Genomic DNA, 27,722 nt, shown 5'->3' on the forward strand with positions numbered 1-27,722 from the left:
TTCTGTGAAAATACCATTTCAGTGCTCAACTGCATTTAAACAATGTATCTGCCTCAAGTATAGACTGTGCAGTTCTAGTCCCTTAATTTCAGACAGTATATATAAAACTGGAAGACTTGAAGAGGAGAGTAATGTGGATGATCAAATACATTAACTTGGGTATCTTTGAGAGTAAAGACTAAATAAATGAATATTTCTGTCTAGTAAGAGAACTGAGAAAGGGATGTGACCTCTGTGAGGTCTACAAAATCTTGAGTACCCTGGAGAACTTGAGTAGACTGTCATTCCACACTCTCTTCTAAAGAAGACATGTTTCAATACAAGATTCATACTGTTATCCTTTTGCAGAATTAAGTTTAAAGCTGAAGGCTTACATATTTGGAGCACTCAGTCATAATAGCATGGAATCTGCTTCAGTCTCGTTAGTCTGCTTGCAATAGTGGCAGCATTCATTTGGTGAACCATAGGTACTAAAAATAACTTAAATTATTTTTTTTTAAAGGCTATCCTGTTTGGTATGTCTGTTAAAATAGTTTTTAAACAGTTGCAGGAGAAAAAATTTAAATTGTGAAGATAAAGTAGCTACCAAAGTCCATTATTCAATGGAATCCATTCAAGGGTGTTCCTTCAAACAGGCAGACCAATGAATGATAATTAAATCCAAGACAAAAAGCTGCTGTTTCTCCCATTACTAGTGCAGTTTTGTAGGTCTGCAATGTAATAGGTGATTTTCCAGCTCCATTAGTAAAGAGAAGTCAGCCAGACTTCTGTAACTCTGCTACACTCACATGGCCTGAGTACCTCATTACAAAGGTTGTCACATGCTACAGAAAGATTAGGGAGGTACATTTCTTGCAAAGAAACTGGTTATATACTACTTGTAACCTAGGGAGGAGAGGTCATTTGCAGCCTAAAGGACTGTAAAACTTCTTAAGGAAAGAAGGAGCTGGAATCTGCCAGTGCTTACAAATAGGAAGTAATGGCACATGGCCTGTATTTGAGAGTTTAACTGTATCAATTTAGTGGAAACCCTGAATTTTGTGAGAGCAATAGTATATGCCCGTGTTACTGGTCATGAAAGACCATGAAATCCATTTTGTCACTTATAAAAGTCCATGTTTATTTTAGGTGACAAGTAACATTCTGTTTCTCAGAAATACATAATTTTAACTGTTTTACAGTTCTGAAAATTTGTTACTATTTTCAGTTACGGTGTTTGCAGAAGTTTTTCTGAGAAAAATAAGGTGTAACTGGTGTAACTTGATAATCTAATCTTTTACATATTGAATTATGTTTTGTGTGCTTGGTTGGTTGGTTTTTGCTTGTTTGGGTTTTTGTGTGGGTTTTTTTTGTTTGCTCAGTTGTTTGTTAATGCAGTTGTATGGCTGTTAGAGGGCTTGACAGTCCTGGAGGTCCCTTCCATCCCTCTCTTGGTTATGTAGACAACTCAATTGGATACAAGAGTCTGTGATGAGCAGTGTAGTTAGGGATGAGAACAGAGTGCACTGCTTGTTCACATCAGAGATTTGTAATTGTTTTCTGTGACTTCATGCCAGGAGGAAAAATCTGTTAGTCTTAACTGGATTTGAAATTGACTGTTGTTACCCTTTATCAGCTCAATACCTTTATGAGTTGCTTTGTTTGGCAGTTTTGGCTTATGAACACATAAGCAGTTCAGATATATGCAACGTTATTGTAATTTTTCTTCTTTCTCGATTTTTCAGGAAATCTCAGTTGAAACTGCAATATATATAAGTATCTCTACTTTCTTTTTTTTTTTAAAGTTCTCAAGAAATAATTTAAGCTCAAACACTGCCTCGTCTTAAAATTTGAGTATAGCAATTAAAAAACCCCACAGTCATAAACCTCGATTAGCTTTCTGTTTAAGTCACAAACTAATATTAATATATATACTCTCTAGTTAAGTCTCCAGGTAATGCTAAAGCCCAAGTAAGTGCATTATATCAACACTGGTAAGCAGTCATGGTATCAAATTATGTTTCTTTGTTATTCCTACTTGATTTCCATAATATTGTTAATAAGCTAATACATGAAACTTGCATTTGCATGCGAGAAAAGGCACACCTAATCAAAGTTTACACAACTTCAAATATGTCATCAATTAAATGCTTTCATTTTCAAGTGCTCAGAGACGTTTGAATGTAATAGAAAGTGAAAAAAACATCATCTATTGGTATTTTCTGAAAATTCTCAGAGATTATCTCTTTCAAATAATTATGAAAAAGCTAGTTTCAATAAGAATTTTTGCTATATGGGAAAAAATGAGAAGATTGTCTTAACATGCTTTATGGCCTGATGACATCTCTAATATGTCTATTGTTCCTTTTTGTGTGCTTTCTTTAAAATCAAGGGTTTTTTAAATGTCTCAACAAAAGTATTTTGTAAAATCATTAATTTTAAAAAGAAATTAAATAAAATTCTAAGTCAACTGGTATTTTGTGAGAGACTTGTATGTCCTTTTTTTTTTTTTAAATACATTTTGATAATGGTTTCTTTTAACCATAATAGTTCTTTTTACAGTCTAGTTATATAGCATGTTACACAAGGGTATTAAAACTCTTCTGATATAGTCTGCATAAAGTATGAATTATTAACTAGCAGTTAAAACATCTAGACACATCTTTCAAAAATAAAACTAACGGATAAAGATACACAAAATACAAATTTTGAACTTCTACAACTGAATGCTTTTCTAAATGACAGAGAGAAGCTTATATTTTTTATTAGTCTAATATTTCAGTTAAAAAAATAGCCACATAACAATATACACTATTGAGCTTGTCTTTTCTACTCAGTAAACAGAAAGCAGAAGAAAATTATTCTACTCACACCTGCTATCATTGCACTTCATTGTGTCATGTAAATATGTCTGTAGATTTGGGGAGGAGATTTATTTCATGGAATTATTTCTTCTTATTTATTCATGGACTTGCACGCAATACTAGAAAAATTATCTCTCCTAACAGACTGTGGGAAGTAGATTTGTTACAGTCTCAAAAATACCTGTTAGATTTAGTCTCACGTTATCCACTAGATTTATGATGGCAAGAGTACTGTTCTGAAGAACAAAAATTAGAAATGGAAATTTAATGTAACTTATTGTTTTTCATAGCTAGTTAAGCATTGAATCAGATGCTTTTCCCTTGAAATGGAAAAAAAAATGCTGAAATAACACGTTGTGGGTTTGTTGTTTTGTTGTTTCTTGTTTTGTTTTTTTGTGTTTTTTTTCCTATATCCCAGATATTCTCCCCTCCTTTACACAACTGAATGCACAAATCAAAATTTTTATTAAGCATTTTAGGACTCAGAATATTCAGATTATCTTTGAGATCTCTTGGTAGAGAGATCTCAGTTTGTCAGATGGTGATTGTTGGTTTTTGAAACGACCTGAGTTGTTGCAAATTTACAGAAAATTCTATTTAAAGTTGTTTAAATGTGAAAGCAACAGAATATAGATAAATATATTGATATAAATATCAGTATTCTCACATCTTAACTGAAAATGAACTTTTCATCCTAGAGGCTTTATAAAAGACCTTTTTGTAATGAAGGAGTATATCTAGAGGCTTGGAAGAATAAATGTGTACATCAAAGTACTACATTTTACAGAAAGGAAAACTTCTGTAGATTATGTTCTGCTGTTGTCCACATACCTAAAAATACTTACTATTTTGTACTTTTAAACATAGCATTCACATCATGCAGACATTTGCCTTCTATGTTGTTGTTTCTTGGATTGTGGAAGTATATTACTTTATTGAAAGTGCATGCAGATTAAAATACGATCTTTTATCAGTCTCCTCAGATATGTGTTTTATATTTTCTGTTTGGTATATGGTCAGTTAGTCTGGGAAACAGTCCATTAATAAGCATTTGTTTTATTCTGTATCCTGTAGACAGGTGGAAATTTTCTTTTGTTGGATGACATGCATGCTCTTTGAGAGAGAATTAACAAACTTGGAAAAAGCCTTCCAACACTGAGAATCATATTGATGAAATGTGAACTCTTGAGTGCAAATATTAGCTTATTCTGACAGATTTACAAATGAGAAAGTAATTTAAAATCTTGAAGGTATTCTATTTTACATTAGGATAGTGAAGTATGTTCAATAACTGTTCATGTTCACAGTGAAGAATTCACATAAAATTTTCATGGAGTTGAAGCTTACTCATCCATTTTAATATGAGATGTATTGTTGCAGGATGGCTTCTGTGATTTATGACATTTGTCAGTTTTTCAGAAAAAAGTATGCCTTTGTGTATATGTTCTCTTCAGCTTCACTTTTTTTATCCCTACATACAGAACCCGAAGGATTGCAGCAAAGCTAAAAAACTTGTGTGCAATATCAACAAAGGCTGTGGCTATGGTTGTCAACTTCATCATGTAGTCTACTGCTTCATGATCGCTTACGGCACTCAGCGAACACTCATTTTAGAGTCTCAGAATTGGCGCTATGCTACCGGTGGCTGGGAGACTGTATTTAGGCCTGTGAGCGAGACTTGTACTGACAGATCAGGTACCACCACTGGACACTGGTCAGGTAAGACTTAATAACTCGATTTCTCCTTGTTTTTTTGCAGCTTCATTCACATTGAACTATTTTGATACCTCTTTCTTTACTGTTATATGGAGCATAATAACTATGACAGCAGTTGAATACATAAGCATATATTAAATCTTATTTTTGCGTTATATTGAGAAAAATATTATCCTTATTAAGATAGCTCTACTTTGGCAGAGATTATTTAATACAAAATTTTTGTATTTCAGATTAAATTATAATCCTTCAGCAATCTGCCACTGTGTTACGTGCCAGATACGAATCCAGTTTTTATGAGAAGAGAGTAATAAATAGAGACTGTTGGTGGTAAACTTTAAAACAATAAAGCATGTTTCAAATATAAAGCAAAAGAAATACAAAGAAAATGGTATCCAGTAGTCATTCACACACCAACAAAATAATAAAATAATTGAAATGATTTTTAATGTAAACTGAACTGATTTGAAATGCAGGGTGAAATAACCAGTGGCAGTGTTAAATACCTTTTTACTTGTAGATCAGTAAGTTAATCCATTCTTATACTAGGCTAAACAATTTTGCTAGAATAACTAGATGGACATTCTTGTTTGAAGAATCAGATAGCTTTGTTTGTCTCAAAGAAACAGCATTCATTTTAATGGAATTCTTGCAGTCAACGTCTTGAGGAGTTATTAACATCTGCATGGTTTTATAGGTTTTTTCTGTGTATTTAAAACATTTTTCATGTATTTATCAAAATTGAGTAGGTATACAGCACAACTGGAGATGGCTGGCAATATGCTAACTTTTTGCTCTCAACTTGTGATAAGTACTAGGAAGAATTTTTTTACACTAAATTTCTGCACAGATATTTTTTATATGAAAAATTGTCAGCTTTTAAAACATAGATTTTTATTGACTCTTCCTCTTTAGTTAGGCATATTTATTTTTTCTAAGTCTGTAACTGGTGTTACAGTGGGAGTTTGTAAATGTTATAATAAACACAGGGAAGATGCAGTTGATGAAGAATACAACTGGCTGTTCATACCCAAGACTAGGTAAATGTCGTGAGATATCTTCATTGATAAAAGGAGATTCTTCAAAAAACATAATTAAACAATTGGGTTAGAGAGAGGTGGAACGTTAATTTTAATAACCTTTTGTATTATTGATAATTAGAGTTCACAATTGGATGAGGAGATAAACTAACAACAGGTAGAATGGACAAAAGCAATTTAGAGTGGGGAACAGTAAGGGAGATATTGTGCCACATTTCAGGCTATAGCTGTTTTATTTATCAGCACTGATGCAAATTTTGATTGTTAGCATGTGTCACATGAATATTATCTCAGAAAGGAATTTTGGCTCAGTAACTCTGCTTAAGGACAGATAAGTAGGACTGATATTTAATATTATTTATGTTAGTTCTGCCTACAGACTCAAAAATTTCTTTCCAGTATGTCCTGAAGGATGTATTTGGCAGCGACAGTTGCGACTTGGATTACATTGGATATTAAAAAAAATTTATAGGGATTTTCAATAGATGACTGTGTAGACTACACTCATTAGTAAAACAGTGCCCTGATGAGATGTTATTTTAGCATACAGTTTTCTCATTAGAACCACAAGTACTGTCCCAGTGCCATAGAGACAACATACAGGTTGTCTGTTTGGATAGCAAGCAGAGGTTTTCAGTTCTGGATTGACAGAAACTGTTTCCCCCACACACTGTCTCCATTCTTCCTCTTCCATTGGCTGTCTCCTAGTAACACAGGTTTTGGATGGTGCGTAAGGTTAGGTACAGGGAAGAATGGCCAAATCTCCAAGTCATCAGAGACTGTACCCTGTACCCTAAAGTCACAAGAAATATTCCCCTTCCCTCTTTTCTGACAGGTACAGGGTTACACTCTGTTTTAGGAGAGCTTTGAATTAGTCACTGGGCTTGGAAATTAACATCAATAATGAGAGGAAAAATGTTCCTTCCTTAACTTCATCTGCCTTTCTGTCTTTGAAATGGTGGAACATGTACCCAGTCCCATAGCTACTTCCAGAGAGGGAAGAATTGTCTATTCTGGCAAGTGTCTCAGGTTTCAGTGTCATTCCGTAATGATCATGCCTTTCATAGTTTCTTAAATTATTTAAGTCCTCAGGCCTTATATAGGCAGAACTGATACCTTTCAAGGATTTCTAGTTACATATAGTGGAAGTGTCTGTGTCTTCAACAATTGTACTATTTGGAATGATTGCTTTATAGTTATTTTACTTCCTACTGAGAATTCTTGGGGCTTGTGTTGTATGCTAGGTTTTGTTGGTTTTTTTGCGAGTGGTGTGTCGTTTTCTTTGTTTCATTTGTGTTCTCTTTTTTTCCAGAGAATCAGTAACATTTCTTATTCATGTTGGATCCAATAGTACTTGAAGATCTTTGTTATCTGGCTGATTAGCAGTTTAGTGAGGAAGTGTGCCCTGGATGATAAGTAGAGGAAGGAGAATTGCCTATGCATTGGACAATTCAGCCCAGGGCCTATTTGAGTCCAGTCATAACAAGAATTAAACTTCGCAGAAATTTCCTTGATCCAACACATTGTATATGTGTAAGTGTCAACCAGATGTCATAGTTTCCACTGTTGTCTCTGTGGAAAAGGTATTACGAATATTTTTCTACTGCAAAATATTCCTCAAATTAGATGTTTGTGGTATCTTAGAAGGTTCAGATACAATAATCTGAATTCAGAGGAAGGCAGAGCAGGGTAAAATGTTACAGGGAACTGTAGTTTAGGATAAAATGCAGAAACGGTACTTGCCTTTCCAAAGCAAGCACACATCTCTAGTTCAGTAAGCTAGTCATTTGTCTTCTCTGGATGGTAAAGAACATTTCCAAGTCCTTATTTTAGATACCACATAAAAAACAATGCTGATTAAAAGCAAAACCTTTTCATCGTGACTATAACCAAACGAGTTCCCTGGAGAGGGTGTGCAGCTTCCATTTTTGGAGGCTTTCAAGGCCGATCTGGCTGAAGCCCTGAGCAACCTGTTCTGCTCTAATGGCCGAGCCTGCTTTGAGCAGAAGTTTGGAGTAGATGTCCTCCTAACCTATAAACTGTGTGATCTGGGCAAACAAGTTCAGCTGTGGGAAGTGTTGATTATGGCTAATAATAACCTGGTCTTTTATCCTAATAAACTGGCACTGTCCAGAACCAGCTGCTTTAGAAGACGGTGAAAGTACAAGAACGGCAGGCAAGTAAGGGGTAAGCTGTGTCAAAGAGAAATTCCTACAAAGGGTCAATTCCTCCTATCTTGGTTGCACATATGAGTCCTCATACATGCAGGTGAATCACATTTTTCTCCATGTGGTTGATAGTGAGAACATAAAATCCTCCGTCTTCTCAACAGGACACTTCATACCCAGCGCATGTGGAATCTTAAGGAGTTTAACTCGTAAAGTCTTAGAGATCTCAGATTAACTTTTTCAGATTTACAAAATCGAATTTACAGATTGGTGTGTAAACGGAGTTGTGTGTTTATGCATTGAAATAACATTTGCACACTGAAATAACATCTGTTCTTCAAAGTTTCAGGATTCTACACAACTTTCATTTTAAAATTCTAGTGGGTTTTTTAAGTGCAAATTTTATCCAAAAATTAATTTTTAGAAACAGTTGAATGTTTTCTAAAACTAAATAGAAATGGAAAACTGACATTAAAAACTTCAGCTGAAGTTTTATTCGAGTTTGGCAAAATTAGCAAGTGAAACAACCATCTGGCAAGGTTCTGGGCATACTGCTCTATGTGACCCCAGAATTTAGTTGCAGGCAGTTTGTGAGCCTTGCTTTTAGCATAACAAGCTGTAAACCAGTGTTCTGGAGCACACATGGCCTAAAAAGACTATATATTTTAATGAAAATCTGTTAAAATAGGTCATGATTTTCTGCAATATGTGCTCTTGCTGATGAAAGTGCAAATATTTCCTTTAGGTCCTTACAGTTTTTATTTTTTAAATTAGTTTCTGGATCAGGTTGAATAGTTTGAAGGCTGAATGCATGACATACCTTGAGGTGATAAAAATTTTTAAAAATTAATGAATGCCACTAATTTGAGTTTTGATGTTCTAGAGGTAGAAGACATTCAACTATGAAAGACAATCTTTCTATGGTTAGTCTACTGACTAGCCATACACACTGCAAACTACATTAAATTCTAATCTTCTGCAATGGTGTGATCGCTGAAGAATGATACTGACAATCTTTTTTTCCTAGCTTCAGTATGGCTTGAATATCTTTGAAAGATATTCTATCTTGCTGAAGATTTCTGAGGTTTATGTCTTTCTAAATTTATAGAGATTTTGATTTTATTTTTTATTTTTCTTTAATTCCCTGTACCTTTACAAGGATGAATAAGTCTGAAATTCTTAACTGTAATAAAAGACAGTGTATTTGCAAAACCACTTTATTTTTTTTTTCTCCACAACTTTTGAAATCAGTGTGGGATTTTCTAGATTTTCAAAATAAATGTATAAAAATGCATTGACATTTATGAGTTTCCACTTCTGATAAACAAAATGTTTCTCCTATATCGTGTACATACTATGCTGTGTATATGGGTTTTTAATAAAAGTTATTTCATTATGTATCAAAAATATTCATACAAGTGAATACTTACAACAATATCAGTGTAAATTACAGAAATATGCCAAAAAGGCAGAAAATTATATCATCTTAAAGAATTACTCTCATGTAATTTGCAGACCTGCATAGATAATAATATAGTAAATTGTGTTTCATGACAAAATTGTTTAAATCTGTTCGTCTTCCTTATTTTCAATGAAATTTATTTTGCTTGACACTTTTAGTTGTATTGCCAACATGAAGTTTTGAAGCTTCTGAAGTCTTATCTTAGCAAAACAATTCAGATAGTAATCTCTTTTACAAAGAATTAAAAAACTTACATGAGCTGAGAATATATATATATATATATATATATATATATATATAAAAATATTATTGATCCAGTCCTCTCCTAACTAGGCATAAAAACTAAGCTTGTCTGTTTCAGAAAAAATTAGCATGGTTTTGGAATTTCAGAAGTAGTGTGAATTATAATAAGCAAACTGACGTTAATCTGATAGCAAGAGATTAGTAAGGCATGTTCTCATATGTGCAGAGAATTATGGGTCATCTCATCCCCTGTCATCTCTGGCAGGAACTGTTCTTTGTGTTTAACATGGTATTCCTACAAGCCAAGTTCAATTTTTCTAGCTTAAATATGTTAAAAGATTGAGAATTTTTTCACGGATTTTTGCAAATACAGCAATTATTTTACACTGTGGCATAATTTTTTCTTTCCCTTTGTTGCACACACTTTCATACTGTAATTCTAGAGAAAAAAATCCTAATAAGAGATGTTTATGTACATGTTACTTTTAATTTTAAAATTATATCTTGCCTGCAGTTTTAACTTACTTGTAGTTCATTTTTCCTTGGTACCTATGACCAAACTATTTATGAGTAATTTAGGTGGGAATTGTTATTAAAAGCAGGTAGAACTTTATAATAAGAAGAACCAAAATACAGAGAACTTGTGAAGACGTATTTGTCATTAATTTTTAAAATTAATTTTCTTTATAATAGTTATATTGAGCATGAATATTTTTACTTGCCAGGTCATAATGTTCTGTTATAGTTGCAACAAGCTAAAACAGGGTAGGCCTCTTTTTATCATTTTTTACTTGCTGATTTATGATGTAGTAGTGGCATTGCCCGATAATGCATTGAAGGAGGGCTATAAAATGACAAGATAAAAAAATGGAACCATACAATAAATGGGAAAAGAAAACAGATTAATAGAAAGGATGGATTAATATATGGTTAGAAGTCATATCTGCATTACATGATTGGAAGTGAAGTGATGTGGAGGTAAAGAAGCCATCTACATGTTTTAAATAACAGTGTGTGCTCCTTCCCATGAGGACTGTAAACCAGTAAGATGAAAGATAACTTGAAAAAGGAAACCTGAAACAAAGTTTTCTGAAGCTTCCTTTGAATATTGACTTTCCTGCCTCTAGCCATGGTTTGACAAATGAATGCTTTTAAGGCAGGGGTACCCAGAGGGGAAAGAATTGCAGAGCTCTTCATTTGGTGGTAGTACCAGCTTTTAACTATTCATTGAACTATAATCTTAAAATAGAAATTAACTAATATGTTTATATGTATAATTCAAGAAAGAGGATACTGTGGATACACAAAATAAATTTTTAATTTATTAAAGCCAGTCAGGCAACAGTAATCAAAGGAAAATTGCAAACTCAAACCATAAAAAGTTCTGCAGAATTAATTGCAATAAATAAAAAAGTTTCATTCCATGAACTAGATCTTCCTTGACAGAAGTTCTTCTTTACGTAAATCAGATGAATATTTAGTATTAGTCAAAAAACCCTTTATCTTGCAGACAATTGCATGACGTATGTTATGCTCCCATATCTAAGTCGTCTTTATAAAATCTTTCATTAAAAAATGGATCCATTTATATTTCTAATTATTAGTGTCTTTTTTTTTTATACACTGACTTTCATTATTTACATTTTAATTCAAGCAAATTTATGTTTCTGTGAAGGATACTGGGGAATGGTTGTCTGAGAGAATAGAGCAGAACAGCCATCTGTCTTGTATTTTCCCTTTGTTTTTGTTGTGTGTATCATGAAATCAAGTTACTGATACTGTGTAGATTTTTTGTTCTAACAGTACCTTCTATATGAAGACGTTTCTTTAGGTGAACATGAAAAAATATTTAGAAAGTGGTAACTCTTAAAATTCTTATGAGCTAGGTCTGAGTTTTCAGAGCTATGCAGTAGCCTAAAAGAGCAAAGTGTGATCCTTATTTGTGTCTAAGTGGAGGGTTATTGAACAGTAGAAAGAATTTATTTTCGCCTTCCAGAGCAATGGCCAGACTGCAGCACACTGTCTAGTTTGGTTATCTGGCCTTCAGAATGGATATTGATAAATATGAAAGGATTCTCGGAAAGAATTACACTGATTCAAGGCCAGAAAAATCTGCTTTACAGTAAGAGATTAAAGAACATCATTCAATTTAAAAATCCAGTTTAAAAATCTTGTCCCACCACATTTTGTAAGCATTTCTATATGGGAAAAATTTCTACTTTCAGAAAAAAGCACTTGGCTGGAAAATTCAGAGTGGAAATAAGGTCTGTTTTTTACAGAAGGATTGGCTGACTAGTGTAATATTTTACGCAGGGGATATGGTGGATTGTCCATCAGTAAGTCTTCATTAGATCACAGTTATGTATGTTTTTGAAAACTGTGGATTATCTCCCTTTCAATCTTTTAATATTTTTCATGTGTGACATAGAAGGTGATTGTGATTTCAGTGACCAAACTGAAGCTCTGGTGTGATATACAGTGAAAAGGCTAGGGAGAGGAGGGCTGAACTTCAGCAGCTGAGTAGCTATTCCTTGGATGAGCACAAGCAGAATCATTTATTTTAAAATGTCCTTTACCTGCTATTGTTCAAGAGATTGGAACAGCAGAAAAACAGAAGGAAAAATAAGGTGGCACATTTTTTAAAATGTGTGTTTTACTTTTTTGAGCAAGTTGAGTCAGTCCATGAAAAGAAACATAAGGTATAACTAAAGAGTTAGTTGTTGTCTTTAAGCACATATGGCGGTCCTTTTTCACTTTCACATATCAGATCAGTGCTTAACTTTATGAACAAAACTGTTAGTCGGGAATGAAAGAAGCAAAGTCTTAGAGACAAATGGAAGTCAAATTCATTTAACCATCTGATCTTACAGTGAAGGAAAATACATAGAGAGAGGGATGGGATGGAGAGGGAGAGTGATTTGTGTTATTAAGCCTACTTTACTATACATAATGTCTCTGAGGTAATTGCAAATCTCCTATTAAGAGTTAGAGATGGTTATAAATCTGGAAAAAAATTATTTTCTAATGGTGAAAAATTGAAAGTTAAAGTGCTTTGGAACATTTTGAAATCCTCTTCTGATGAGAAGTCTTTGAGTCAAAAATATTCTATCTAATATTCATAAATAAAAATGGAACTGATAGAGGTGAATTCAAAATCACATGGGGTAATGAGGCAAATATTTCAGTATATTCCAAAAGCAATTACATTCTTTCCTGGTAGGAATTGTATGTCATGAAACACAAGTAAAAGAAATTGCTCTCTTTTTTTTTATTTTTTTTTTTAATTGACATGTTTATGCTAGTGTTGTAATCAGCAGACCAGATAAAAGTACTGTGTGTCTTTTTCAGTTTCACCACTTCTTAAGTTAAGAATTAGGCATACCATTTTTTTATCATTGCAACTCAGATATCATTAGAACACTAAATAGTGTAATAGTGTTGCTTTTTATGAATTTTACATCCTTTCTAAAATCTAAGATGCTTTCTGGATGTCAGAGAAACTGAACAGCATACTTTGCTGTAGCTTTACAAGTAATTTAAAAGACCATTTTTGATCCTGTTTTGAGCCATGAGTAGAGAAGATTTTATCTTTTTCCTGCTTTGAATCAGTTCTTGTTAACTTTTATTCACATAGAAAATAGATTCTGGAGAAGTAAATTCTTCTCATATATGTAAAAACAAGATCTTCAGAATACTGTAAAGAAGATATCTGGTAACATAATCGAACTAAGTTCCAACATCCACGTGTAATAAAAAGAAAACTGTTAAATATATTTTTGGGTTTTTTTCCCCTTTATCCTTCTTTAGAAAATGTTTAATTATATAGATCATCTGCCTGTTGCAGCAAGAGTGAAGAGTCCAGGCTTCATTTAGCCCTAAATTAAGTTAAATTTTAGTCCAAAAGTACACTATTAATCTTAAATTATTTTAAAATTCATGCTACAGCTTTTTGCTTGTTATGAAATATGGATGTTCAAAATCAGGAAAAAAAATATATAGAATTCAGTTCAAGAATATATTAGCTATTGTCATAACTGCCTTATATAATATAGGTCATCGTCTGAAAATTGGAAAATAGTATCTGTAATTATTGTTTCTGTTACAGAAGCTTCTAGAAGCTTTGTTGCAACAGGTATTTTCCAGGGAGGTAGTATTACAGACTGTAAAGTCTTGCAATTAGAATTAGAACCAATACAGTAGACACAGCGGAAGATATTAGTAGGGTGAGTAATTTTATACCTAGTGAAATCTGCATAAAGACATTTAACTCTTGGCTTATTTTTTAAATATAGTATGCAGCAAAGTTATTCATAGTCATAATCCCATCCTGCTGCTTAGTAGCTTGGAATTCATTGCAGACATAGAGAAATGAATATACTTGCAAAAGTAATTTCTGTACCTGATGGGAAGTAGGATCAAGTATTAAAAATACAGAAGCAGGTTTTGTAAAAGAACAGCATTGTTCTGTTCAGAGACCTGAGAATAAAAAAGAAATCTTCAGAAGGACTTTTGATTTGGAGGGACTACAGGCAGAAGCAGTGTTACAGTCAGAAAATGCCTGGATCATGTCACATTAACTTAAATGCTCTGTCAACATACAGGTATTATTAGTGAGCTCCTTAAGAATTCATAATTAACTTGGTGTTACTCAACTTTTTCTTTATATGTTTTTATTATTCGCTGTGTCAGCCTTATATATATTTCCATTTGTCAAAAACATGCCATTTCAAAAATGAACACACTCTAAAAACTGGAAAACAGATCAGAAGGTGCTTCTGGAGTGTGCATTTCTTAACCACTGCTGAGGAGATAATGTTGTAGCAATGAAGCCTTGTCCATATCCGGTTTTTAGATATGAACATAGTAAGAACTTCAAGAACAGAATACACAGTTTAAAAAAGAAAACAAAACAGTAGTGGTTTTTATAATTATAGATACGCTCTTCAGTTGTTACAACCTGTATTACAGTTAACAACCTTTCACTTGGTGGGTTTTTTTAGGCTCAATCGTCTACATGGCTGCAGTCATTAGCCCTTGTCCAGCATTATGTTTTATGTTAAAATTCACTTTGTACACTTCTCTGCTTGGTATTTTTTCAGTTTAGGAAAACTTCTAAGACTGAGACTAATTTTCCCAGAAATTTTATGGCCATGCAATTAGGATTATTCTGTCCATAAACCCCCCTCCCCATTTTCTCCTACTTATGAGATGAAACACTAGAAGGACAAAGGAGAAAACAAGATCAGAACTGAAACATTTTTTACCCCCTAATAGCACTCTGGAAGAATACTGTTGAATTAACAGGGTAAACAGAACATGGTTATTGTGTAGTGCCCATTTATTAGCATAAGCTTGATATTAAATTGATATTACCAGTTGTAGTTAGCTAATTATTAGTGGATAGTAGCGACTGCTGAAAGATTTTGGTTTTCGCTATGGGTCTAACTAAATGTAACTGCTTAGGATGTCAAGTGTGCCGTTGGAAATTGCATTTGGTTGAAGAATGCTTTTTTTGTGTGTTTGTTTTCATCATTAACTTTTGGAAAATTGTCTAAAAACTGTATGTACAGTGCAAAACATTCAGATGTTACTGCAGGATATACCTTTATTAAAATATTGTATTGTAATTTAATACTCTAAGAAAAACTTGATTACATAGTCTCATGTTTCTTGTCATTACATGTCTGTGAATGCCATCTCATCTAGCATGTTAACTTGCATTACCTTATGCAAGCAAAGATACTGGATTTTAAGCTCTTGGATGCAACTCACTGTTGTAATTGTGTTACTTTTTTTTTTTTTTTTTTTTTTTTTTTTTTTTGTTGTTGTTTAATCCATAATCCTGCAGGAGAATATGAGATTAGTTTACATGGAAAGACAGTATACTATCTCTCGTGACATCCCTTGCAACATGCCTTAAGGTTTGGGTTTAATAGGCTACATTCCAATTAACAATTTAATTTTACTTTTACCCACTGTTGGACATGAAAACCAGCTACTGTTATCATAAAAAAATCTAAATTAATCTAGTATATGCTCTAAAGAGATTGTATGCAGATTTTAGTTATTTCACAGTCTTGATTTTCTTTTTTTAAATGCATTTATATGCAGTATTTTGTCAATAGTTGACATGTTTCAGTGGTAATGTGTTAAGACATTTGGCTTGCTTTATTGGTTTAACACTCTTCAACATTTTGTGGCTACAGTGGAAGTTCAGTTAGGCGGGAAGGCTAAATAAGAGAAAATAGATAAGTGAATTTGTAGGGGAAAAAAAAAGCTGAAGTGGCCATCCACTTATTTAAGAGAAAATTAAAAAAGTTATCTTTGCATCTTATAAATCTTAGAAAGCAGAACTCATGTAAATCAAATTTAGCTTGCATGAGGGTAGGGATTTCTCAGTTTAGGTCACTCGGTATCATTTGTAAGGTTATATGCTGTGTGTGCATCTCTCAAACCTCAGAAACAAAGTACTCTCTTCCAGACAAAGGGACAAAACTGAGGAAAAAAGGGAGAGAAACACAATTAAGACTTTTAGTGATATCATAGAGTAGTCCTGCTTTCAGCTTGCAAATACGGTTTTGTGGAGGAATTTTTTCTGCTAGGGTGATAGGAAGGTGCCAGAAGAAACAGAAGTCTACAAATAGAATGAGAGGGTGAAATTCCTGATCTGAAATATGTGTGTATCCAGAACAGCATATCAGAATCTTATAGGATGTTTCAGTACTCACAGTAATTAACGTGAGAAGAACAGATTATGTCATGCAGCAAAGCTATAGCCATGTCTGCTTACATTAACAAATAAATAATGGTAAATAAAATTAATCCAAACAATCCACTACAATGTTTCATTTAAAAAAGGGAGTGCATAAAAAATAATCCAACTGTTTACAAAAAGGGACTAAGTGCTTGCAAGCAGCATGGAGATTACATAAAACCAAACTCACACCACCTGTTAAAAAAACCTTTTTTTTTTAAAAAGGCAAATATCATGAGGTTGCTTGATATTATTAAAGGGCATTTAAGAAAACAAAACCAAACTCAAAACAAATTTTGTATAAATGAGAAAAATAGGAAAGAATATAATTTCTAGCAGATTACATAAGAAAATGTGGTAAGAAAGGCCAAACAAGATTCTGAGGAGAAGCTTGCTAAAGGCAAAAACCCTGATAATAAATACTTTTTCATACACATCAGAATAAGAAAGCCTGCCAGAAAATCGAGAGGACCAGTAGATGATAAAGGAATGAAAGGATCACTGAAAGAAGACAAGACTGTAGTGCAAAATATAAAAATCTTTCATATTCACATTCATTATAGAAGAATTTAGGGAGGCTCCTGTGCTGGATTTTTTCTTTGCAGGGAACACTTTGGATGTTCTTTGTCAAACAAGAGTCATTGAAAGCATTTCAAAACAAAACATTTTATTTATAATTGTTTATAATTGCTGTTCTAGAACAGTGGAAGGTGGCTGAAGGAATACTGATTTCTAAAAAGGGTTCCAGGAAATCGTAGGCTCTGTACTGGACAAATTGACAGAAATAATAATGAAGAATCAATTTAGGGAATGCACAGAAAAATATGTTACAGTGGAGAACAGTAAATGAGAGTTTTATCGAAGGAAATAATGTCTCATAAATTTAGCAGATTTATTTGAAAGAGGCAAAACTATGTAGACATGGAAGACTGAGTTAATTTAATATCTTGTACTTCAGAAAGCTTCTCCAGATGTCAAGTGCCGTGAGATAGAAGGGAAGCTCCTGATGTATGTAAAACTGAGTTAAAAGAAACTTCAGAAGGACAGAAATTAGTGATTAATATTTGTTAGAGGAGTAATTGACCAGCAAAGATGGATGCAAATTTTATACTTCAACATATTCGTATATCATCTGGCAAAGAGATGGAATGTGAGATGTCAGTATTTGTAATAATAAGGTGTTTTGTTTAGTGAACGTGAAAATTCTTTGTGAAGAGTTACAGAAGGCTCTTGCAGTAGTAAGTGACTGCAAAATAAAATAACAGATAAAAGTCTGTGTTTCATAAAGACCAGGAAATGGGGCAGAACAACCCTGAACTATACGCTTGGTGGTGAGATCTGACTATGTATTGCTATTTTAGGAAGTGTGGAAGCACATCCAGTGAACAGTAAACTATAGTAACATGTTTGCCTAAAAACTTGTGCTTAAACTTAGTGTGTGATTAACATTTGCTTTTCATTATTTCAGCTTCTGTATTAAAAAGCATGCTTATTTAAATGGTAATACTAAAGGAACTTTGTGGCTCAATTCATGTACAGTACAGTAAGTTTTTCCTTTCAGATCACAAGTTCATATCTGTGGTTCAAAACCAGTCTGACTGGTGTTTGGTTGCATTTCTGAAATAAGTGTATGGATTTGCTGCTGCTGCTGTTGACCCCTATTTTGGCAGCCTTTCCAGAAGCAGAAAGGCTTGCATGAACTAAGCAAGTTGAATTCTGTTGTCCCCTCTCTTAAGTTCAGAGTAAAGCCCTGTTGACGATGTGGTGGTTTTGTCAGCATTTTGCGTTTTTTGTGTGTTAAGGAGAAAACCACATACTTCAGTTTTCTGCACAGCTGTTTTCACAAGAATACCATTTTCTTTCAGAAAATTTAAAGGAAAAAATATATAAATAGTTTTAAGTTTTTCATAAAGACCATTAAGTGGGCTCAGTATTAAAATCAAGTAACTTCACTGACATTCTGCTTATTCCTGAAAGATCTAATGATTTGAAATTAGAATTATGGGAAATGCAGTAATTTCTTGTAACTAGCTTTATTTCTTTTGTTTTTACATAGAAAAATGTTTTCCTTTGGTCTTTCAGTGAGTTTAGGTTTTGTTGGCTGGTTGATTGGGATTGGTTTTGGTTTTGTTTGTTGAGTTTTTTTGTAGCAATACTTTTAACATCATTTTACAACCTGTGACACAAAGTTCACTTGTGCAATCCCAAATCTGAATCCATTTGTCTATTAGTAAGTTTTTCATAAAATAAATCTGTATGCTCATTCACACCATAATCAATCAATACCACAATACTGAATGTTGATTCTGATTAAGCCATTTGTATAGGGTAAGTGTAGCATTGGTTCTCATTTAATTTTATGAGGAACTACATTAAATCTATTCTTGATGAAGGAATGGTGTTCTTAGAGGTTGTTTTCCATGTCAGCAGCATTTTTTAGCAAGATGAGAGATAAATGGGAAATACATTGCATTTAAATGCCGTCATCGTTAAGTAAACTTTATTTAATGTTTGATGTATATAATTGCACTATCTAACTGATAATGTTCAAGGAGGATAAATATTTTATACAATGAGTTCTCCTTTATGTCATTGTTAATTTAGATTAAGATTTGATGTCTTTATAAAATGCAATTGACTGATAATAGTTCCATGCATGGGCAGGACCATAAGCAGAATAGTAAATACATTGTTCAGCGAGAATTATTTAAGTATGTTGAAATGAATGAAGATAACCTAGAACAAGAGATTTTTATTCATGAATAAATGTGCCTACTGAAATAATTCTTTTTGAAACAGTAGGGACTTTTTTCCCTACATTGTTTGATTAGGAGAAGTTGAAGGAAGCACTGGTGTTATTTTGTAGACTTGGAAATCTGGGGAGTGCATGAAGGTGGGAAGAAAGGACTTTTGGTTCCATTCTCTGCAGTGCTACCAACAACTGATCACATATTTGATCACATATCTTATGCTGTTCACATGAAATACTACCTTCTGAACCATGGCTTTTTCATTTTGCTAAAAGATCGATGTTGCCCTAAAATACTGGCAAATATACTAGTAGGTTAGTGATTAGCTGCAAATATTTCTCACAAGCATTAAATCATGGATAATAAAACATAGATTGGCAAAAAAATTCCAAGTTTCTATCGCAAACTGTGAAAGTTTTTACTTAACTGTTACTTTTCTAAGAACTGTTCCATAAGCAAAAAAATACAAATTAGTCTAATATTAGAGTTTATTGGATTTAAGGTAACCATTCTATACTTAAAGTTGTACTGTAATGCGTCCACTGGGGAAAAATACAAGTGTGTTTTGTGTTCACATAGAAAAAATCAGTTTTTTTTCAATATCGCAAGTCAGCATGAGGCAAATTGAGTGTAAGATTACCTCAAAAGTATGTTAGGTCTCAAACAATGGTTACAAAGTTTCAGATGTTAATTCAAGTTCCTTCTTTGGCTGCATGAATTTCAGTCTAAACTGAAGCATTCCCAGGTTTGGGGGAACTTATCACCTGCATTTTATGTTTGAATTACTTTCTGATGCATCAGAAAGTCAGCAATGGTATAGTTAAGTGATATTACGTACTTTTAAGTAATCTTTAAAGAAGGTAATCTGACCTGACAGCTGTGGGTTTCTGTGTCTTGGAAATGGTTACCACCATTTCTGGGTGGAAGGCATCACATGGCACCTACAGCACTGTGGGTTATCATATCACTCTGATACTTAGGAATGTATCATTTAATATAGAGTCATCCTTTCTATTAATGCGGATACTATTAATTCTTTATAGCGAGGTTGTAGTTTAAGGCTGGAAGTTTCATTCATTTCAGTATAACTTTGCTGAATCCTAAAAGGTTCTTGTCTTTTTGCATTTAGTAATGAATGAAAACCAACCTAAAAATGTCATCTAATTACTCAGGATCTATTTCTTTTGTAGATTAAGAATGTCATTCTGAAAAGATGCTTTTATTACTATATATTTTGTTAGACATGAAGAGTCAACTAAGTAGGCAAATGGTACTGAATACAGTTTTTTCACCGTGTAAAATAGCTAAAAGCCCTGCCAAGACTTTTAAGGCAGAAATAGTTTCTTGCATTTTATATTCCAGTTTCTCAATCTTTAGGCCCTAAGCCCACTGATTTATTCCTAGTGTTGTAAACAGATAAGAAATTTGAAAACCTGCATTTTATTACATGGGTCTTCTACCTAAATTGGAAGACAGACATTTATTTTGATAACATTTTGTATGAAACGGTAAATATTTAATGTTACAAGAAAAAGCCTTTACTATAATATAATTTTTTTGACATCATGTATCACGAATGCCATCTAACATGTTTTGGTAGAGAAACCTATTTTCCTTTATCTGCTATGACATAAAACCTCAAAAAACAGGTATTTTGTTTGCAAGTGCCTTTAACTCCTATAAGAAACAGTAGCAGTTTTAAGTTTCTGATAGTGTGTAAATTAATAATGCTTTATTACTCTAATAATTATGGAGAAAACTTTTATATTTATATGTGAGTTATCTTGGGTTTTTTGTTGCTTCTTCCATTAACAGACCACTGGAAAATGGACATACATGCTGTGACTGAAGACCAAAAAAGTTTCCTATTCCATTATTGCTGGGTTACATTCTTGGTTTTCCCCCTTTTATGTTTGTAGATCGTATGAAGTAGAATGCATTCCTGTTTCAGTTTGTCAGATGCACTGTTAAGGTGAAGTGTGCCTCACTGCTGTGAATTTCCAACAGCACATCAGTTTTATTCTCTGCTGTTTTATTTATGGGTAACTAAAGTGTCTTTTTGTCTACACACACCTTGAGGGTTGTGTTCCATCTGGACTTGCATATGAAGGAATTTTACTAATTCATTGAAAGAAGTCTTCCAAGTGTTCAAATTAGGACAAGACAAGATTGGGAACTCAAGTTATAAACCACTAAGCTCAAAAAGACAGAAAATATGTTGTCTAAACTGGAAGACCTTTTTCACTAAATGCCTTGACAGCCAACTCCGAATATTAAACTCCATTCTCATGACCTGTTTGAAACTTTTAGGTCTCCTAAAATACTGTCTTGAGGTTTTATTTTTTGCATGTTTTTACATGCTTGTTATTGGCTCATACTTATGTCCAATCAGCATATGCATGCCAGAGATCAGTCCCTGCGGATAAGTCCCTGCAGCTGTTGAAGGATTATTATAAAAGTAAGCTGTTTATCTTCTATTCTAGAAAAGACAACCTAATATTCAAAGCAAGTATTTGGAAGTATTTTCAGTATATGGTAATTAACATTAGACTGAAATAGAGAATAAGCTTCAGTGGAATTTTTCCAAATCAAATCCAAAATTAGGGTTTTTTGTCAATATTGCTGTAAAGATCTTTTCTGTATGTTTTTCTAAGTTATTTCAGCTATCCTTATGTAAGATCTTACTTTTAAATCATCGACTCTGGCTGCTGTTTGCATGAGTGACTAAACCTGGATAACATGGCAAAACCCCTTCGCATTTATAGAAGTGTATTTGCCTTTGCAAATACATTTTATGATATTTTCTGGTAGCCAGGGAACGGGAGCTCTTCTTGGAAAGGTACCTCTTTCATATAGGCTGTTTTTAGATGAAATGGGGCATTGTTCAAAAAGCAGTTTGAATATATAAGGATAAAAGGAAAAATAAATTACTAGTAAGCTTCTTGATTTCTACTTAGTTTGACTGAAATGTTGAAAACACCTTCACTGACTGAAGTCAATTTGTGAAATCGCACACTTCACCTGTAAACTGTCCAGCTGGCATGCTGGGTATCTAAGCAATTGAGGAAGGGAAAAATCTTTACTTTTTAATGTTCTCTCAAAAGTGATGTGACAGTTGCCATAAAAAGCTTCTAATAAGTGATGAGATGTGAAACAGAAATATAGGTCTTTATAATGTAGCTCACCTGAGCATACTAATAAGGGAATGGAGGCCCTCAAGGCATCAGTAGATGCTACTGCTTTAGTTTTATTAGAGACATAGAGATTTCAAATGCAGAAGTCTATGCAACTCAGTTCATGCTTTCATTAGGTCCAAGAAGGAGAACATTCATTGAAATCTCATTACTTACTAAGACAGTAAAAGCACTGTTTATCTTTACATTGTGGTTTTGATTGTGGGTAGGATTTTCAAAGAACCAGAACAACACACGAAGATAAATATTATTAAAAGTCAGTGGAACTCATGTTACAAAGACATGTTGCTAGTTCAGAAGATGTGGAAGTCAGGTTTTTTTGCTGGAGCAGATGGAAAACTACCATCAACGTTTTATTCTGAGGGGAGAGCTGATAAAGCAGTATCTTTGGCAGAGAATTATTTTAGCCAACTTTCTTGTGAGAGCAAAGTTATCATGCTGTATCTTTCTGTCTGCTCCTTTTTTTATCCTAACTTAGTACAAGTTCTGAATATTGGATGAATTTTGGCCAAATTTGACTGAAAAAAAATAGGTCTTGTTAAGATTTCTCAAAAGTCCTGAAAATAGATAAGCTGGGTATGTGTATACAGCCGCTGTATATTTAGGCCTACCAGGAAGTGAGAAGCAGTAACAGATCAGAGATGTCACCTTCCAACAGGCAAACAGTACAGAGAGTGGTAAGAGACATGGGAGTACCTGAGGGTTGCGGCGGGCGGAGGAAGCAAGCAGCCGATTCAATGTGAATGACAGAGCAAGCTTCAACTTTATTGAAAGAAATCACACCTTATATAAGCAGTCTACAATACACTACTTGTAACTCTATTGGATACATTAAAGAAACTACATTATAATATCTCAGCCATTGGGTACATCTAAAAAGTCACATTATAATACCCCAGCCCCTTGTGGCATTTCTGGTATGCATAAACATCTTTCTTGCTGTGAACCTGCTTCTCTCCCAGGGCTGTTTTCCTCTGACCCCCAAGGTCATAATGCACCCCAACTTATCTCTGTGTTCTCACAACAATCCTCGCTAGCACAACTGAGCCCTGGGTCTTCATCCTTGTTTACATAACTGTACCCTGGGTTCTTTCCTTTGTTTACCTCAGGTGGCTGGGACTGACTTCTGCAGGGAGCTATGGCCGACCAGCTCCTGCAGGGAGCTATGGCCTTGCTCTCTGCAAGCCGTTCTCCAACAGAGGGTAGTTGCAAGAATTGTGCAAAAGAGAAGAGTAAAAGATGCAGGAAAAAAGTCATGAGGGTACTGTGTTGAGAAAAGTAATAGAAGACATGTTCGCATGGTTGAAAATATTTTGGTTTATTCTCTCCTGAAGCTATCAAGGATCAGCCTCTTGGGATGACAAATGGGACAACAGTATCCATATGGCATATAAAACCCCTACCACCACCTCCCCCCAAAAAAAGACCTCTATTTTCAGTTTCCTTAAAGCAGAACTGCACCAAATTTGTTCAATACCTGCCTGCCATAAAAGGTTTGATTAGATAAAGGATGATTAAAAAAATTAGTGAAACACTAGTGAGAAAGTAATCATAAACAAAGTTCAAAACCTTTGTGTTAGTACAAAGCAAAATCTTAGAGAAAAATCACTTAGATATACAAGTTATATTTTACATTGACTACTTCAAAATAAAAATTGGATTTTTTAATCTCATTTTAATTCCATTTTATAACTCAACTATGGTATAAAATTCTTACTAGATGACTCAAATAATGCTTGGAAATGCCTAAATTACAAGTTTTAGGAGGTGTAGTCTGCAGCACAGAACAGATGAAAGCATACTTTTTCTTTCTTCTGAACTAGTTGACAATTCATAATAACATAACACACCATAACTTTGCATAGTTTCCATATTTTGGGCCATTTTGCAAAGAAAAGAATTAAAATATCATTGAAGTTGTTGAACCATAAACCTGCTGACTTTGCAGTATGTTAACAGTAGTCACCAAGACAATGAGGAGCCTTGTGAGAATTCAGCATGGTCCCTCTCACCGTATCCTGTTCTAATCAGTGTTCCTAGCACTCTGACATATCTTGTGTGATTGAATTTAGAATTGTTCACTCAGCTGGAGTGAGGCTTCAAATTGGCAGTAAGTCTTTCAGGTTGTAGAGCTTAGTTAATAAAGGCTATGATTAGTCTATGCAAGTTGGTATCAGCTTAAATAAGTCTGTATTATAGAAGCAAGAAAGCAATGAAGCTATTCCATTTTTGAGTGAATTAAGTTGTTTTTTCTAGCAATACAGACTGAAAATAAATTGAAGTTCTCATTTACACAATGTTCGTAGCACAGTGTTCCTTGGCATACTTTTAAGGACAACTTCTTGAAAGAATACTTTGAAATTAGATGAAAAATTTTGAAATAATAGGATAATGAGTAAAGTGCTCAAACAGGTTTTCAGTTAACATTAACTAATAGTATTGGTTGTTACTTGAACTGAGGCTGGTATTTTACTATGCAAAGTAATGAACACCCAGTGAAAATGCCCATCCAAATGCAAATCTGAACTGATGTTCAGATGGCAGAACGGTAACGTAAGGTAAAATAACAGAATTCCAAAGGTCATTTTGAGCCAAACAAATGTTTTTCAGGCTTTAAAGAAGTTGGTGTGAAAGGTATAAATAGCAAAAGTTTCTAAATGGACTCTAAATTAGGAGGACAAAGATTAAATTTGAAAAGAAGACATTCAGTAAGATTATGCCAAATCACTAAAAATTATCTAAGTCCTGTGAGGTATGAAGTCAGCAATTAAGGTACATTGGGATACTACAGGAAAGCAAAGTTATGCTTCTTATAACCCACACAGCATATTTCAGTATTTAAAAAGTAATCAGTGGGCCTCCTGGAAATTGAAACTATTATTGGTCTATTGATGATGAACATATCCAAAAAATGGTGATAAATAAGAGCTATGGGGTGCAACTGCCATGGGTCATCTAAAAAAAAAAAAATCAATTTCTTCACAGCCCATGATTTTCCTCCAGATTATGTTGTTATGATAAAAGAGTGAGTGTTATCAGTATTGCAGTATTTTATGACTCTTACAAAAACGCTCAATCTTTTGATTACTCAGTGATGGAAAAATGGATTATGTTGCAGAACTTTGGAGGAGAATTATTTAGGTCACTGAAAAATAGCGCTTGGAATCATATGAAAGTTAGAGAATCTATAAATAAAATTATATATATAGTTCTGTATATTAATATATATTTAAATATATATTGTATATATTCAAATATATGAATAGAATTATAGAGGCAAATTTTGGCTTTGTAAAAGCAAATAAATCACATTGGAAGAAGTAGCTTGAAGTATTGATGAAGTGTAAATGGCCTATAACAACTATTGAGGTACCTTCCAACCTAAATAATCCTACGATTCTGTGATCAAATGTCAAAGCTGGACCTACACTGAGCAGGGAATTGGACCTGATTGACACGATGATACTGTGATTTGAACTACCAACATGAGAAAAAGATATAAGCATTAGTATGGATTATTACCTTTTATGGCTTATCTATTATTAGTTAACAAAATACAGCTGCGCAGTGGAAAAACTGAAATATTTTAAAATTTAGAGAATACATAGATAAAAACTGAAGAAATGTCTGTATTTTTAACCCAGCTGCACTATCTTTAGTTGAACAGCTACAATTCATATCAGTCAAGAAAGTGACTTAATGTTTTTGTAATGTATATGCTTGCCTATAGATCTGACTGAGGTTTGGTTATCTACCATATCGTTGATTCTGATTGCAGCTTATTTCTGAGTAAGCTAAATCAATATCCTACTATCCAAAATTTCCATGAAAATTTTTTAAACTATGCCTGTTGAAAATAGGACAAGATCATTGCCTATTAGAATCTTTCAGCAGACACTTTAAGAAAAAAAGTAATCAGTAGGATAAGAAAGCTGTCACTTGCCTATATGGCTGTTGCAGAGACTTGTTTCCTCCTTCAGGTTAGTAAAGATATACTCTTCACTGGTTTTGTCCAGCACAAGAGCAAACAGTTGCTTAAAGTTTTACTGCATCTGCTATCTCATACCTTTTGAAGTGAGTGAAGACTAATAGGAGGTTTTATCTTCATTTTTCAGAGTGATAATAGGGGTACTAAAACCTAGAAAGTTGTCAGAAAGTTTCCTAGAATTGTTCACACAGCTGCGTGTTTGACTACACAGATGTTCTAACTGGTGATGTCAAATGGCTGTGCTTTGTCAGAAGTTTGTAAGTTTGAATTAAGTGGACTTACACATCTCTCCCACTTGCAGTTTTATGTCAACCGTTAACATTGTTCCAAGTAGTGATGACCGTATTGATTGATTATTATTTTTTTTTTTTTAAATTATATGCTTATATGCACTGTCTCAACACAACTCTATGTGTGTCAGAATTATTTTGACAACAGTAAGTGGCAGAAGTCCTGAAGCATGAGGGGCTTCTGTAGCCATTTCAAAATTTCTAATTGTAATGACAACACAGTATTTGATGTGTATTTGTGAATATTTCATTCTATCACTTTCCATTTGTTACCCATACCTTCAGTAATAGTTCCATTTTTTTTGGTCTCATATTGTTTAGTTTTACAAAGTAAGGAACTCTTAATCTTCTCTGTGAAATAACCATAAGATATTTTCAGTTCCTTCTTGAAAAGTAGCACTCATTAAGACTTGACCTAGTAGTTAAGTTTGCGCCACCAAGTTGTTTGTTTTACCTTAATGAAATACATTTTGTTTATTTCTGATTTTGATTCTCAGCAAGTCTTGCAACTTCATTATTATTCAAACGATGTATCACATGCAGTTTAAAGCTGAAATCTGTTTGGGTTTTTTTCACAGTCTTCTTCAGTATTCTTGTGATTTTGATATATTTTAATCCAGTGTCCTGTATGCAGACAGCTTTCCTAGTTATTGCTGGCCAATCTAATTTTCTTCAAAACCTTAAGACAGCCCGTGGAAATTTTTAGAAGCACACTCTTGTTCTTTGAATAGTATGGAACAGTGTATTGGGTGCTTTTAAGGGTCAGAATGCCAAGAAGTGGGTCACATAGCTCAGAAAGCTTTATCACTAGCAAGACTTTCCAAACGGCTATCTTTACACAACAACATATTTTTTCAGTGCTAAAATGAAGTTTTAAAACTTGTCAGTGATACATACTTAATAAAAAAAAAAAAAAATTTCAAAAATCACCTTTTTATATGCACCTTAGCATTTGGTTTTTTTCCTCAAAAGAATTGCAGTGAATTTTCTTCTCTAACTCAACTGGAGTCTTTGCTTTCTTTTCTCAGCCAAGATTACTATTGTTTCTTTTGCCACCCTCTTCTTTCCCCCAGTCTCAGTTGAGGGGAAAAGGGTAAAAAGGATGGAACCTCAAGTGTTCTTCCATACCATTTCCAAGCTGAATGTTTCTCATCTGGACTTCTGACTACATCTGCACTAAATTTAGCATTTCCCTGGCTTCAGGCTGCTTTTCTTTATTGCAGCTTTCTGAAGATATGCTGATATACTACCCATCATCTTATAAGAAAACTTAA

General features: G+C 33.6%; 1 protein-coding gene across 2 annotated transcripts in view; it reads left to right on the forward strand.

Annotated features, from left to right (window-relative positions):
• Window positions 1–27,722, forward strand: part of FUT8 (fucosyltransferase 8) — a 128,604-nt gene that overhangs the window by 84,775 nt on the left and 16,107 nt on the right. For both annotated transcript variants that reach the window (XM_026849469.1, XM_026849468.1), the window contains one exon: window positions 4,325–4,562. In XM_026849469.1, the coding sequence (XP_026705270.1) occupies window positions 4,325–4,562 (238 nt within the window). The remainder of the gene's footprint in view (window positions 1–4,324; window positions 4,563–27,722) is intronic.

Source organism: Athene cunicularia (genome assembly GCF_003259725.1).
Source record: "Athene cunicularia isolate RWA chromosome 5 unlocalized genomic scaffold, athCun1 chr5_part1, whole genome shotgun sequence".
In the NCBI taxonomy this organism is placed as follows: Eukaryota; Metazoa; Chordata; class Aves; order Strigiformes; family Strigidae; genus Athene; species Athene cunicularia.